Raw genomic sequence first — 16,561 nt, forward strand, 5'->3', positions numbered from 1 at the left:
TTTTTCACGCAGTGTGCCAGACGCTGGTCTTGGGGAAGAGATGGGGCTTGGTTTCCTTCCTCCTCTGGAGATCAGTGTCTGCAGTAGAAACTTCTTCAAAGCAGGAGGGGTGTGAAACAATGGTCGCTCACTGCTCAGCCAACCCTTAATCCCATCTGGATGTAGCCGTGGTTTGGTATTTTAGGAGTAAATCATTGAAATTACTTGGTTAGGGGCTGATTCATACACTGCAAGAGGACAGCACTGCTTTTGATGCAACATTAGATGTTGATCATTTTGTGTGATTATGAGAAAGTTATTACAAGTTCAGTAATATTTAATTTGAAAATTAGCATTTTCTGCTTTATTTTTCAAATGCTCGGCTCGGCACGCTGCTATTTGTCCACGTCTGTGCCCCAGGGTGCAGTAATCCATCTGCAGGAATCGGCTTGATCTCGGCACATGCATTCTGGTGCTGCACAAGTGGGATTTGCAGCTTGTATTGTTCTGCTGACTGTTACTACACCCTGCTGTACTTCCTTTATGATGGCTTAAATAGGTGTTTTTTTTTTTTTTTATTAATTATTAATATTATTATTATTCCTAGCTTCCAAGTAATTAGGGAAATTAAACTCTAGAAATGGAGCATTGCCTTGGTAAGGGGTGAAGGGAGACAGACACAACGTGTTATATTCACAGTCCTCCTCAATGTGTGCTGTGTGTATGCCAGGCAGGGTTAATTCCGCATGTACAAGATCAGGACAACATCTCTCCTTTGCAGTAATCCACAAGAAACTTTCTACCCCAGAGATCAGAGTGATTTCTCTTTACGTACCGTTTTTATTTGTAGGCAAGATTCAAAAAGGTATCTCTGTGGAGGCACATATCTCATGCATTCTAGTTTTTGCATGCTATTGATTGATGGTGCCCATTTGCTGTTTTGGAAGGTTTATTTAAAGCAGGGCCTTTATAGAAATGATTATTTAAAATACATTTATAACATTTTTCACTTGATAAAAACTTTAGAGCCTTTTTACCTTTAACCATAACTGTATGAATCTTTGTAAGTGAAATAAATAACTTTTTTCACTGAATTTACATCCAAAGCAAAAATCTTAAATTCTAGCCCAATAACAGCGATAATAAAACTTCTGAAAAAAATTTGTACTTGTACATCTTTAAGATTTTGAAACTTTGTAAACACGGGATCCCATTTTTCAGAGAATTCCATATAAATGAACTTGGACACCCAGATGATGGCCTGTCTCTACACGTGACTGGTTTGATCCCAGATGCCCTGAAGATGTGTAGGACAGGCAATGGCAGCGCTTCCCCACCAACCACCTGGATTGTTTTGCCAGTCTTTTCTAGGAGCATCAGGAGAAAGGATGGAAATAGAGCTTTCTCTTCCTGCTGCTGAGTAAGCAGTCAGACAGGAGCCACTGTAAGGCTCTCTGGGGGTATGAAAAGACCTGGGAATATCACACTTCAACTAAATTAGCACTACATTTAGTCACTAGTCGCGTAAGCTGAGTTCAGCTGGCAGCCGATGATCAGAGATGTCTGTATCCCACTGGTGACCCTCTGAGCTATAAAATGCTTCTACCATATTTCATACTCTGCATTTTAGTTCATGTGATAAAAAGAATGAACCACAATAACTTAGAAATAAGCCTGCTAGGTGAGCCATCAGTGGTGGCGATGCTGAGCCCTGTGTTTCTTGTGCAAGACCACTGCTGAGGAAGAGGTCCCTGGGAAGCTTTTCTTTAGTAGTCTCGGGTAAAGGCTGCCTGGAGGGGCTTCAGGAAGAAGCTTCTGGAGGTTCATGTTCTGGAGATGTGCATGTGCAGTCACCCTCGGTAACGGATCTGGGAGGTGATCCATGAAATTAGCCAGGAAACCTTTACGGCAAGATAAATGCTAGCTTTGATTAAATGAAATTAAGAAAATGAATTTTAAACAAGGGAGGTATGGTACTGGCCAGCTGAGCCCAAAAATTTCTCAGTGCTTAATTTAATGATGCATTTGTACTTTCAGGGTGAATGCAACTGGAACTGGTTCATCTCCCTTTCTGCTTTTGTTTCATTTATCACTGTTGGATTATTGGTTCTTCTTAACATAGTCCTTTCATTTGCTTTTTTTTTTTTTTTTTTTGTGTAAAAACTTCCAGCTGCTGTGCTCAGCCTGAACAACAATTAGCATAGGGTAATAATGGAGCAATTAACTGCAATTAACATGGAGTAATAATGAAGCAGGAGAAAAGATTGCCCTGCCAAGGTGTTTTATAAAGAGCCCGACACTCAACACTTTGCAACGGAGTTGTTGCCCATATGTACTGAAAAGTCTGCTGGTAGCTCTCCGAAACGCGACCCTCTTCCTGCAGCTCGTTGCTGTCGCAGCAAAGGGTGCTTCCACGTTCGTGTGCAGATGTAATCTCATGAAAACCTCTTTCCATAGTGTATGAACTACAGGGAAAAGGATTTAAAAACTGGAGCAGTTTCCTAAGCTGTGGTGCGTCTCAAGCTGTAGACAGTGGTATTCCACCTCCTCCCCCTTTCAGCCAGGGAAAAAATGTTCCTGTTCACTGCTGTGTGCAAAAAATGCTTTGAAATCTCCTGCTGGAACCCACTAATTTTGAATATTAAGTAGCTAGAGTTATTTCAGCTTTTCTAGAAGAAAGGAGAAGTGAAAAGGGTTGGAAAAATCTCAGAAGGCCTTTTAGCAGAGAGAGGTTATTTTCAGCTGTCTTTTTCCTTCCTGGTGAGTACCTCTTGCCCAGAAACTTTAAACTTTAGTAAAGAAGCTGAAGTATGCACACAAAAAAAAAGTGTTTTCACTTAAATAAGGCTGTAGGGACCCTCCCAAAGAGAAACTGCTGCTGTTCCCCTCCATCTTCCGAGCACCTCCCGCAAAGCTAAACAAAGATAACAGGAATAATAAGGAAGAGAAGTGCTTTACAGGAATCCCACCATGAGAGGTCAGTGGAAATTCCCTCTTCCTGAACAAAGCCGTTTGCTTGCTCTGTTTGCTTTAAGTTAAATGTTTAAATAGCAACATTACATTGGGGTGTGTGCTCCTGGAGATATGAGGCCCAGCCTTAACATACCTATAAGAAAGTGTTTTCCTTGTGCTCCTAAAAGCAGGTCAGTTGTGTTTGATGCCATTGGGAACAGATAACCTTTCTGAGAAATTAAAAAATAAGATGTTGTTGGAAACAGGATTGATGAGGAGATGACATGACATTTACATCACCACATTATCTAGTTAAAAATTAGAATCTTTTGAGGATAGGATATTGGGAAGTACTTTTGGTTCAAGCACCAACTTGCTAGGTAATTACTTTCATTTTTTCACCTTCAACATTGGTGTTGTGACTTTTTTTATAGACTGCTTTCATATAAATTTTCACAGGTACTTGACATTATTTGTCTCCTCCAATGCTCCGTTTATTACTGTAAACGTGGTTACAGCTTAATGCCTCATATTTACAGGTTAACAGCTATGATTAAACTGATAAAACAGCTAAGCCTGTGGCTCCTATTTGAGCCTAACCCGCTCAACTGTTGGGCCACTAGCACACGCAGCTATTCGCTGCCTTAATTTGAAGCATGGCAGTGGCTGGTGGCAGGAGAAATCAGGCACGTCCATGACCTGCTTGTATTGGTGGGATGAACAAGTGGCTCAGGCGTGAGCCAGAACCTGAGCACAGGTAGCAAGGATGATGCGATGAACGTGGCCTCTGACAAGCAGGAGACCTGTGCATCCCCAGGAGTTGCCTTCAGGACCTTGTGAATGGGTCTGTGGAGCAGGATATTCAATGAAGTTTCTGGTGGGTTGTTTTTTTTTTGTTTGTTTGTTTGTTTTTGCTTTGTTTTGTTTTGTTTTTTCCTTCCCCACCACCGGAGAGGGGCGAGGTCTTGGGCTGGAGCACTAATGAGGATGAACATGGCGGTCGGCACAGGGATCCATTTAAGGGGTTCTGAAACCTTGTTCCAAAACATTTGCAACAAAATAGTCTGTCTGCCATGGTGTCAGCCTGGCCCACACACATCCAGGGTATTTATGAACAAATAGAAAGCACAGGAAGAGCCGAGTCTCACACTGAAACATTGTTCCTGAAGAATAAAATTTTATTTTTTTCTGCAAAAACTGCATACACATGTTCAGATCTGTTCAACCTTCAAAACATGTCTTAGTTTCCAAACAAACTGTGTTATTTTAAGCATGCACTGCAGCTTGATGAAGAAGTTAAGAGGGTTTTTTTAATCCTATAACTGTGCAAGCATCATTTGAAAGCTATTTACATTTTGTACCTCTCACTTCTAATAACAGTAGCATCAGCTGTTAGATACATGCACTGCATAGCTATAACTTATGATCTGGCATTGACGTTTGATTTAGGTGTAAAGTGAAAGCCAAACAAACCTTCCATTGTTTAAGAAACTTCCCATGGGCAATTATAATAAAACTAATTTCTTCTTTATAAAGCAGATCTCTTTAAGCACTCAGACTTCCCTGCAGTTATTAAAATATTACTTCCACTCCTTCCTCTGGTGCAGACATGCACTTTGCTTGCCTTGCCGAATGGGAGCAGAAAGAAAAGATGTTTCGTTTTTTATCAAAGAAGGCAAGAGTGTACCGACTCTGTCATTTTTGGTAAACTGCAAGATTACCTGTAGTATGGTTTTTTTTTTTTTGTTTTTTGTTTTTTTTTTTTTTTACTCTCTTAAATCACCTACAGACAGATGCAGCAACTTAGATACAAAAAAGTTAAATTTGAGTTCATACTCTTATTGCTTTCTCTTCTAATTTCCTCTCTCATCAATTAAAAACCAGAAGTCAATAACTAGCCAGGTATTAGTACTCGAATCATGCTGTATTATACTCATCTCCTTATATTCTCTAACCTGGGTCAAAGAAGGCATGGTGTGTTTTGCCACTGGGCTCCGTTGGCAGAAATTCGTTGTGTATACTGAGTGCAGTTCCCCTCCTCACAGCCATCATAAACAGTCTTTGCTGTTTCATCCATGCCAGTGTGATTACATTAAGGTGCTGAAAGTGGGAGCCAGTTGAATATTAGGTAAATGTGGCATTCCAGGTGATGCGTTTCATTATCACACAGCAAAAGCTGGCCTGTGTTTCATTTAACAGGGACTGTGCAGCCAGTAGTCAGTGCATTATTCTGGTTTTCAGTGATGGTAGTTAAGCAAGCCAGGTTTTGTAAGAGAAAATGGTGTTTTCACAGCTGCAAAACTGCTTCAGAATAAATACACAAAATTGAAGAAGACATTGCATTTCACAAGTTGCAAGAGCTGCTAGTCACGACTGGGGCAAGTTCAGTTCACGATGGAAACCGTGCTTTCGGGCTGGCCTCCAAATATCTGGGAGAAGAACTGGAAAGCCAGGCGGATGTGGATGGGGACGAAGACGTAAGCCGTGTACACCACCATAGCGAAAACAGTCACGGTGATGGTGTGGAACATGGACCGCTCCCAGGGCTCCAGCACGTAGCTGCAGGTGATCAGCAGGTACTGGTAGTACAGCCAATAGATATAGTCCTTCACACGCTTCACATCCATCTTCAGCTTCCAGTGATTTTGAGAAGATGACCTGTAACGATAGAGAAGTCTGGATTACAGCTGCAGTGGAAAGAAAGGCCTGGAACTAAAAAATGATGCGGTGATCATCGTTTCCAGTTTGATACCACACGTAATTGTTGCATAAAATAAAGTTCAAACAGAAATAACAAACTGGTACCATCACCAGCCTCTGCTCTCCTGGAACAGAGGAAAACAATCTTTAGCTCTAGCAACTGCTGCTTGCAGTTACTGATGCTGAATCAGTTGGGCACTCTCAATTCCTACGTTCTGATTATGAGTGTGTTTTGCTGTTCACTCTGCAGTAGGAATTAAAACCCTATTAGCTTACAAAGGCACTGGGTTCACGTGGCAATCAGGGAGATAGGCATTTAAAAGGGAGAAAGGGAAGTCCTTGGGCCAGTTTTCATCAATGTGGATGGCAGATTCATATGCTCTGGAATAAAGACGAGATTAAAATAACTGCTCTGGAAAAGCTCCTCTGCTTACTTCTGATAATAATAATTTTTATTATTCTGCAATCGTTGGGAGTAAAGAAAAAACAAGCTGTGAAAGGGAGGGAAAAAAGTCATCTCAAATAGCATAAGAAGTTTTTTCAGCTCATTACAAAGAAACAAGATAGATTACAGATTAAAAGAGTATTTAATGGAAGTTATAAGTCTAGGAAAGATTTTCCTCTCAGGTAATACTTTTATGCATTTCCTTGTTTCATCTCCACACGGAAAGGAGAATGGCTGAGCAAGTATTAAGAAGGAAATGGGGTTTGCCTTCCATTGTGTTTTTGTTAAAATGGCTTTTCAGTATTTTAAATAATCTTTAAATTCAGGCTAAAAACATCTATTTAGAGAAAATACAGAGATGGAATGATAAACAAGTGTACGAGGCTTCACAGAGGGACACCTTTATTTTGGGGGTTGAATTTAAGGACACACATGCCAACCAGGTTGGCTCACAGTTAAAGGGACTACAGCAGATTTTAGTACTGCTGAAAAACCTTCCAATGTATCATTTTGTTTTAGACTTCTGTTGCCTAAAATGCCAGAAAGAGAGATGCTTGGACATGTCACATCCCTCCAGTCTTGTGTTCGTAGTGAGTCTGGGGCGATAGAAATTTTCAGTCCCTCAAAACAACAAAGACTAAGGTAGCACTACAAAATTTGCAGCCTGTGATTAAAATAACGATGAGCCACTGGGATAGGCCAAATATATTACAATATTCAGTGGTTTACTGCCTCTGGAGGCTGTACAGTATATTCTGGTGGTGCGTGGGCATTTAACAAAGGGAAGACAAATTACCAATAAAAAGGATCCCTGGTTTGTTTTGTAACAGCTTTACTTTGGTTACTGATGTGTAAAATCCTTGCCCGGTGGATGCGCTGTTAAGTGCACGCACCTTGACGGATCGTATTTCTCCGTCTTTCTTCCTTTAGGTCACCGTTACTGCCAGTTGTTAAGGTTCAACATTCCCATATTAAGTTGCAAACGGAGCAACCTGCCAGACTAGCTCACACCTCGCCGTCTGGAGATGCTGTGAGGTAGATTTTTTGCCCCTTCTTCTTTGGGAAGGCAACAACTGCAGGCTCACCCTAAGCGTGGCAGACTCCAATTGCCTCTCCAGTGCTGTTGATAAGGGAGCTGACTGTCTTTGCTCCCCCTCCTTCATCCACGTGCTGGCTCCTCTCCCGGTATTTCTCCTCCCATCCCTCAGCTTCCTGTTCAGACCTCCTTGCATCTGTTCCCCAGTTGCTCCTCAACTCCCAACAGCCCCGTGAACGCAACCTCTTTGCTGGCAACAAGTGCAGTGAAACCGTAAACGCTGTGCATTAAAAAAGGGAGGGAGGCTTATTCATCCTAGCAGGTTTTTATGCAGCAAAAATTTCTGTACAGCCTTTACTTTCCCCCAGCCCCTCTTCTTCCGTGTCCTCCGATCATCAGTACCTTTCCCAATATATCTTCTTTTCCCCTTCTTCTCCCACAGCAGTCTGTTTCCTTCACTTACATCTTCCCCCTATCTCCTAGACCAAGAGGCTGCCTACAATGCTTTTGGGGGTCAAAACTGTCTTTGTTGTGAACAGCTTTACTTGCAAGGGTACGGGCTGGGGAGAAAGGCCACCACTGGTTTCTGTCCTGGTATGAATGGAAGATGATTCCTTTCAGATAAATTATTTTAAGGCAGAACTCAAGAGAGGCCTTAAAGCCTTGTAAATATTGCAAAGCCTATAAGAAGAAATGGCACAGCTGGCAAACTGTGACTCACCGGGAGCCAAAAGTGTCTCTATTTATACCTTCTGCAAAAAGAGCAGCGTTTTTCAATGAAGAGGTTAAGCCCTTTCCTATACAATTGAAAGGAAAATGATAAGGGCCCTCTCATACTATCTGGGATTATGGTATTTACACTGGGGTTATACCTGTGCTAGTTAAACTCATACCTTTCTTGGGTAAATATCTGTTAAGCCTGCCTGCCACACGGAGAAACTCAAGGCTGGAGTGCTTGCTCTGAGTATTTAAGGCTACAAGGTTATCAGAGGGGTGCTGCAGTGGTTTTGAGGGGAGAGATCCCAGGCTAATGGAGCTTTCTGCCCACAGTGGCACATGCACTTGTATGTCTTAATACAGAGCTGGTATAAGGGACAGCCAAAGACAGGAAAAAAATTCCCCAGGCTGATTTTACTGATATTAAACCAGTCTACCAGGCTGCAGACTCACCACTATCTCTTACTAGACATTGCTGTGTTGGAGGGATACGTGAATAAAATATGAAATAATTAAAATAAGGAGCAGGCCTTTTGATTTATACGAAAGACCTTGTTACACTTTCTCCAGCCTGGGGACTGTATTTCCATTCAGCTTGGACACCAACTCCTAGCAGCCAGCCTGTGTTTCTTCAGTTCTTCCAGTTCATGGCCCAGGGGGATGACTCCAACCCCAGGCACACCTGTAATGGGACTCCCTGGGCTACCAGCAAGAACGCGAGCCGTCTTAATGCGGAGACCGCGCGGTCTCCAAATGAGTGATAGAGGGTGAGATAAGTAAAAGTCAGACAGTCAAATTACAGTCTCCGTCCTCACCGCTAACACACTTCCACTGCATTTAATCTACCCAGAGACTTTCTCCGTTAGCAGAGCCGTCTTGGAAATGCAGCAAACACAAGGGTTGTCTTGGGGTAATGCAAGTCTAGATGCATAATTTATAAAAGGAAAACATCGGAGGGAAGGAAAAAACAAAGCTGTCTTAAACCAGCTGCACAGTCGATGAGATACAAGAATCCACTGTGTTCCTGTGATACAGATACCTTCTCTGAAGGCGCTCCACTTGCATTAATTTAAGGCCAGTTTTAAGTATAAGCAATAACCCAAAGCTCCACACCGCCAGAGGTCTCAGGCAGCCTTACCACCTAGGCTAATTACCTTCTAGCAATAATCAAAGCGAATGGCAGATCACTAGACAAACAAAAACTCTTGAGGCTAAAAATTCTGTATTTTAAAGAGGACTTGTCCTAAAGAGGCTTCCACTTCCATTTTTAAGCATTACTGGGTTTTATTACATTAATGCCACAATCAGCTGGTGCTCTGAGTTGAAAGGGCCCTGTGTAATTAGCTCATCAGTTCTCAGTATTCCAGAGCAGGAGATAATTTGCTGTTAGGCAATTTTAACTTAGTGCTCATTTGTCTTCAAATTTGAATTTAAGTATTCAGTTGTGTTGTGGAAATGCCTTCCTGTTTAGAGGCCATGGGAATGTTACAGCCAGCTATGAATAAAATTAATAGAATTCAGCTTCTAAAACCATTAAGCAATAGTCAAATTATTTTCAGCAATTTTACCTCCAAGCAGAAAAAGCAAGAGGAGGAACCTGTAAAGCAGCTTTTATTGTTTTAAGTGGCAACCTGATTTTCTTGCTTGTTGACACATGTATCTGATGAGGGCAGCTGAAAAGATAAATCATCATCCAAAAAAAAATCCCAAACTTCATTTAAGAGCATTCCTAATCTCAAAAATGTCTTTATTAATAACCTTAGTTCCAAGTGTTAGAGCTAGTGTTTGGAGCTGTAGCCTGAAGATGCCAGTGTTAGGTTCTTTATTATATAATTTCTGCTTTGAGCAACAGGGGTTTGGGGGACTTTGTTCACGCTAGCAGTCTGCAAATCAGACTGGTGGTTGGACAGCACCTGGCAAAATGCACCTGCTGGGAAATTCCTGTGGAAAGAAACATTCTTGCAGGGGAACTGGGATAGACTGGTTTCCAAAGAATGCTTGAAAAATACCTTACGCCCTCAGCAGGAGAGTTTGGTTGACTTAGAGAAAAAGGGTTTCCAACATCTGTTCAAGTCTAGGTAAGTTTATCTGGAGTGGGGAAATCCCAAACCCTGGAGCTGGAGATAGCCCCCTAATCATTAAACAGGTGGTCTCAGATGCTTTGAGTGTGAAACAGGGCTAAATGTTATAAATAAGGTAGGAAGGAAAAATCAGGCAAACAATAAATCCATCCCCAAAAGGCATACTTTTAATGGGCTAAAAATTGGCCATTTGCTAAATAATTGCTGTGATAGCACAGAAGCAAGAGTTGGTGGGTTTTGCAGAGTCCTAAGGGATTGCACTCACGCTGAAGCTTAAATAAAATCCTGCCACGAGCCCCTGAGGCTTGTATTTGGTCTCGTATGCAGGATGCCTGCAACACGCAGGCTCCAAATGACAGGTGTGAGAAGGCAAAGTGCCTTATTTTAAAGTTGTCTGATATGTAAATAATTTCAGGTATTCAAAGATGAATGGGTAGTCATCCCCCTTGGGTACTAAAATATATATCCTCTCTGCAAGTTGTTTATCCGCAATTGTTCTTCCTTATTTGTAATTTTGTTGTGTTAAATGGGTTTGTTCTGCTGTTATTCAGACAGAATATCCCAATTTATCCAAGGCACCTGTCTTGTCCCTCTTAATGCTAACATAACTCCGAGATGAACCCATTGATTTCATGTAGACCGACATTTCTGTAAGTGCAAATAGACCAATTCACATTCCCCATCCATCATGCATTTGCTTTAATACGTTTTATTCAGTGAGCACCAAGCATAATGCGTGAGGAATGAAACACAGGTCCTGTGGACCAGTAATTGGGAAGAGATCAGGAAGAAATTTAGATGAGGCAGCAGTTAAAGTTGTGCAGAGAATCTGAATGCCAGCATGTCCCTGGGCCACCGTCTCGGTCTGTTCCTCTGTTGCATCTGTGCTGCTCAGATTCCCCCGTACGCAGCGTGGCCCGTGGCCATATACCATCAGCTCAGCCTAGAAAGCTGCCTGTTACCTACTGACAAGCAGAAACCCTCCGGTTACTGTAGCACTTACACATGGATGTTTAAACGTACCCTAAAGCTTGTTTTCACAGAGAGGTAATGCCAGACAAAACGTGAATGAGAACAGGAGCAATAATCCCAGCACAGCTCCCACTATGGACAAGTACGCACCGTTAAAAATGGTTTTACATGCAGATTTTAATAATTACCCCCCCCCCCCTCTATTTCTGGAGTAAAAATGCATAGCAGCAGCAGCGAGGCCATCTCTGGTTTCTCTTCCTCAGCATTCATCTTCCTGAATCAGCACCGCATCGTGTGCTTGGCCATACATTCCTGCCAGCTACTGTGCTACAGGAATTGTAAACTCTTCTTATGTACGTGTTCTTGCCACCATCCATGCAGCACCAGAATGAAGTTCAGAGCTGGTAAAATTTTATTGCGGTACATGACTCAGACATTTTTGCATGTGGGTGAACACGGTTTGACTGCGCCTATGGGTTTTTTTGGAAAAAATCTTGCAGGAGTGGAAAAATACTTCAGGAGTAGAAATGATAAGGCAGAAAAGGCAATGGCATTTCCAGCCACGTTTCTGCTTTACCTTGCTTTGAAGGACGAATTTCAGCAGCTACCTAATCTGTCAACACCAACCCTCCTTCCTGCTGACCTTAGTGGTCAAGTTGAGGTGCTATTAGGTTTCTTTTAAATGGAAAAAGAGGTTTATTTTAAATGGAAAAAGTTACGTAATGCATACAAGACCTAGGAGTCTACCAAACACCTTCCCCCGTTGACTTCCTTTTACCTTTGGTAGCTTCAAAAAAGGCAGCAAGGCACCCATTGGGTAGCAATGCCACACCTGCACAAAATGTGACCCGGACTTCCTCATCTCCAGCTCTGAACACAAACCTAGTCCCCGTGTGCACGCTCCTTCAGCAGCTCCCCAGGGATACTCCGGTCCCAAACACTGCTTTGGTGCTGTAATTTAGCCGTCAGTGGAGCAAACGGATTCTTGTCAGACTATCTCTCTCTGCCTGGATTGCAATACACCCAGATGATTTCGGAAATACTCTTTGCTCCTCCAGTCAAGTTGAGTACACAGCTCGAGTGTATGATGGCCTACATCAATGCAGGAAGTAATTTTAAATGTGATATATCAACTGTTGACCCTCAAGAAAGGCGAGGATGATCTGCAGCACCCATAGGGATCTGATTTGGAGAGAGGCTCCAGCCATCCAAGTAACAGCACAGCAGTTGAAAACAGTTAATGTTTAGACTGATTTCACACCTTAACTACTCTCTGAAAACTGTAGGCCGTTCCTATTAAAAAAACCCACAATAATTAAAAACAAAAACAAAAAAATATCAACCCCCACACACTTTGATGCCTGGCTGATTTATTGGTGCATTCTCTACTCAGGCACAGAGGAAAAAGATGCAGCTTCTCTAACAAAAACATTCTTGGAGCAGCTCTGTCCCATTTTCTTCCAAGGCCAAATTAATTTTTCAAAGAATTTTCTGTTCTTCCCTCCTCTGAAGTTTCCTCAGCCATTTTCTTACATAACTAGCTGCTTCTTACAGCTTATGTACAAACCTCTTCCTTTCCAACTTTCTCTGGGCTCTAAGTCCTCCCCGAGTGAGAGGACTTGCACGTTGGAGCAGAACTGGCCTCTGGTGATAAGCTCTGCCAGAGGACAGGTAAATTGGCAGATTGAAATCTCAGGGCTTTCCCTGTATTTTCACTGTAAACATAGTTTATTAACATGGTTTTAAAGACTGCTGATTCCCAAACAAGACCTGAAATTTGTGACTAGAGACCAGCACCAGGTTTAAATTGCAAATACTTAAAAATTGAGGGTTCTTGAAGAACTGTTCAAGGAAGTATCTTAGAGGGGGTTTGGCTTTGCTCTTGGTGAAAAGCCTCAGTTCCTGTGAGACTCTTCAGATTTGGGACATCGGCTACATCCTTCAAGGGGATTTAAAAGACTTTAAAGTTCAGCAGGTTGTGTAAACACATCACTCTATAAACAAAATAGCTAAGATGTCTGGGCTCTGCAAAAAGATTTACTTTCAAATGTAGTTCTCATTTTATTCAGACTTCTTTGGTTTGCTCTGAGTCATTTCTGAAGCAGCTGAAAATAATGGCTGGTCTTGGGTTTTATGTAATATGAGAAGGTGAATACTGTCATAATTATGACAGGTATTAGTGGAAAACAGGTACTGAACTCTTGTGCAAGTGCATCTCCTCTGAGATCTAATGAAAGGAAGCAGTGTTGCACCATGCCAGTTATTGGTCTAAAAGAGGAAGAGAAAAATGAAGTGAGATACTTGCAACAGAAGTAAAAAGGGAGATTCACATTTTTCACAGAAATCGATTTAACCCTGTATATATACAGTAAGGGACAGCTTCCTTCCCAGGCCACTTCATCCCTACGAGCAGTTTTGAACAGAGAAAACCATCGATATAGCAGAAAACCCCTCAAAAGCAGCGAGAGCAAAGCCACTCTTAGTTTTTAGCGGGGAAAACACAAGAAATACCCCTGGGCAGCGGGGCAAGACAAGGCTCTTCCAAGTTGCAACGCGCCCTTGTGCCCATTTCTCCTAAAAAGCCGCAGGGGCTGGGTTACGTTGTGTTTAACTAGAGCAGACGGCATGGGTGAAAAGAAAAGAAGAGGTCTCCAGAGTGACCTGCTGACAACTACTTCAGGTGCTTCGCTCACACCCCAGTACACCCACACCAGGCAGTGGGAGCTGTGGCAGCAGAGGAGCCAGCGCCCGTGAAGCAGGGCAAGGCCGTTCCCCTCCGCGGGGACGTGGCCGAGTGGCCGGTCCAGCCCAGTCGCGTGGGCTCCTCTCCTCCCGGGGCAACTGGTTTGGGGAACACTCACTGGGCTCTACACACCAGGAGCGTGGCCAGGGTTGAGGGACGCACCGCACAAGTTCAAAGCTCAATAAGAACTGGCTTGGCAGAACACGGTGCAGAGTGATGGATGTTTTTTTTTTTTTCCTATCAGCCAGCTGAAGCACCTGAATTTTGCTGCTGCTCACCACATCGTACATCCTGGACACTTTTTAGGCACAGGGGTGATGGAGCAAATATTCCTGTGACCCTGAGCTTCTCTCCAGGAGCCCTTTCGCCACATCTCCCATTTCTGCTGGCTGAACAACGTAAGCACTCTGTGGAGAGCTTCCCTGCATTTCTCTGCCAAAACCACACCATCTAGAAACCACTCCAAGGACTTGCAGAATTGCTCTCAAGACATATTTATTTGTGCCATACTCATGATAATCATGAGCAAAAGATAAACGAGCATCCCGATTCCTAAAGCATTTTAAAATATACAGTCCAAAAAGTACCATGCATGCTGATTAAGTGGAGTAGTAGCATTTTTTGGAGGGATTCTCCTCTATACTATCCCAACTTCTACAACAGGGAGGTACTCTCGCACCTACTTCACACTGAAGGGTTACTGGGAGCAACCAGCACCTCTAAGAAAACCAAAGAGCAGCAATCTGCAAACAACAAGCATTACCACCACAACGGTCTGAGTAGCACCTTCACCTTCCTTCCTCCTCCACCACTCCCCTCCTGCTTCAACCTTTTCACTTCTGGGTGTTGGGCTCCTTTTCAGTGAACCCCTGTCAAGACAAACCATCTTCCCGACAGCTCTGTCACCACCACCTGGGGATCCCTGCCTTCAGGTCTACAGCAACAAGTCCGGAGAGACCTTGTTGGAGGCTGTAGGTCCCGGTGGAACACCACCAGCCTTGCGGAAGGGCGGGCAGGGCACATCTCGGAGATTTTCCTGCTGCCACCCCTGCTCCAAGGCCTTTCCTCCCGCGCTTCTCGGGACCCGCCGCCGGCCGCGCAGAGTGCGCGGCCGCGCTCGCCCAAGGTCACCGCCCCATCATTTGGGGAAGCGCTGGGCCTCCCCCCAACCCTCCACCCCGCGATGCCCTTGACCGAGCCGGGGCTGACCGCCGGCACCGAGCCGTGCCGGGACGCCCCCGCCGCCTCACCTCCCGCGGGGCTCCGCGCACCGCTCCGCGCACCGCTCCGCGCACCACCGCGCACCGCTTCTCCCCCAGCCCACCGCCCCGCCGCGCTTATATACCTACCGCCCCGCTCCTCTCCGCGCCCCGCCGGCCGCGGCCGAGCCGGGGGGGGGGGGCCGCTCCGCGCCTCTCCGCGCCGCTCCGCCCCGCCCCGCCCCTCTGCCGCAGCAGCTGCGCGCCTCCGCTCGGGGCTTTTGCGGCGCGGAACCAGGCTTTGGGGAGGGAAAACCCGTGGGATTGAGGGGGCTGGCACCGCCGGGGCGCGGATCTTTAATGTTTCCCCTGCGCTGCCGCGTCTATAGGCGGCATCTGTTTAACGCACTTGCGTAATGCGCTCCGTTTCGCTGCGGGAGGCCGGGGCACCGGCTGTACCAACCCTCCCCTGGACATCCCAACCGGCTTCTAGCTACTGTTCATGCGGCGTGTTCCACGCATACCTTGTCATATATAAGCTGGGACTAGAGGAGGGAGCTGTGCGGGGAGGCTGGGTGTGCAGAGGGGTGCCCAGCTCCAAGGGGAAATACAGCGAGCTCCAGCACGGCTGGGAGAAACCCGAGTTACGGGCGTGGAAAGAGGGAAATGGTGATAAGGTATCAGGTGAGGTGTTTCCAGAAAAGAGAGATATGGATGGACAAGTACTTACAAGACTTTATCTGAAATCCTGTGAAATCCTACATGACGCTGTTAACCATGAGACTTAGGTTTCCTTAGTTTGTTCTGCCCCCGATGTAAAAAAAAAAAAACCCATGATTTAGTGTCCTGCCCTCTACCAAAGAGCTACTTAAGAACTTAACTTTACACTATACGTGAGAAATAAAACACTAGGTTCACTGTTTTCCCCTCGGGCAGCTGGATACTGGGTACAATCTCATTCACTAAGCAGAGCAGTCACAGAGACCTGATCTTGATCCTATTTCTCAGCCTTCAAAACTGTTACTGTGTGACACTAATTAAGTGATAAATGAGCGGCACTAAGAAAGGTTGGGTTTCGTCTTGTGTTCTTTCATTTAAGATTATGGTTTTTGCAGCTGGGCTATGGCTTCAGCTTTGAGGCCAGCGGAGTAGCATCACTTGAGATGGTGGATCCCCAGATCGCTCCTGGTGACCTCTCCAAAATGAGTTTTGCCAGTGTAGTGTCTGCACCCAAAACCTCACACTGGTACCGCAGCAAAATGAACAGCTCATGGAAAATGAGCAAATTCCTTGCTGGGTACACAGGCACGAGCCAGTACCCCGTTTAAATGGACACATCAAATGAATTTTACGGGGTGTGCTGGCTCTGAGCTCAGTGTGACAGGCTCAATGCAACATCTGTGTTTTTCTCCGGAGCGGGGGTCTCCGGGCACTGCCGTGTAGGCTCATGCACACTGCTTGGATGTGCTGCCAGCTTAAAGCTGAAATTCTGCAGCGCTGGGAGCAGCTGGTTGTCCTGCTCTGCCCTGAACTGTTGAAGGAGCATCAAAGCAGCTGCCGTGCAAAGCCTTCCTGTAAAAACTGCCTAAGCCAGGCACATCTGGGCATTGGGACGTGCTGCGGGTTATATATGCAGCAGAAGCCACGGAGAAACTCCTTTCAGGGCAAAAATCCTTAACTTCAGCCTCCTGTTGTGAATGTGGTCCAAGTGCAGGTGGGATCAGGCTGTTGCTGGTG

General features: G+C 44.6%; 1 protein-coding gene across 2 annotated transcripts; it reads right to left on the reverse strand.

Moving 5' to 3' along the window:
• Window positions 1-4,081: 4,081 nt before the first annotated feature.
• LOC104361035 (serine palmitoyltransferase small subunit B) lies at window positions 4,082-15,195 on the reverse strand. 2 transcript variants are annotated; one of them, XM_042793942.1, is made up of 2 exons: window positions 14,975-15,195; window positions 4,082-5,589 (listed from the first exon to the last, which is right to left on the reverse strand). In XM_042793942.1, exon 2 carries the CDS (start codon window positions 5,556-5,558, stop codon window positions 5,316-5,318), a length of 243 nt encoding a protein of 80 aa, XP_042649876.1. In that variant the 5' UTR covers window positions 5,559-5,589; window positions 14,975-15,195; the 3' UTR covers window positions 4,082-5,315. The 2 variants fall into 2 exon arrangements, with proteins under 2 accessions (XP_042649876.1, XP_042649871.1); XM_042793937.1 differs by lacking the exon at window positions 14,975-15,195 and adding an exon at window positions 14,876-14,935.
• Window positions 15,196-16,561: the final 1,366 nt, after the last annotated feature.

Source organism: Tyto alba, unplaced genomic scaffold (assembly GCF_018691265.1).
Source record: "Tyto alba isolate M040663 unplaced genomic scaffold, T.alba_DEE_v4.0 Super-Scaffold_10, whole genome shotgun sequence".
Classification (NCBI taxonomy): Eukaryota; Metazoa; Chordata; class Aves; order Strigiformes; family Tytonidae; genus Tyto; species Tyto alba.

Coding starts and splice junctions, on each gene's coding strand:
- LOC104361035 (XM_042793942.1), bottom strand. CDS start 5,558: ATGGATGTGAAGCGTGTGAAGGACTATATCTATTGGCTGTACTACCAG.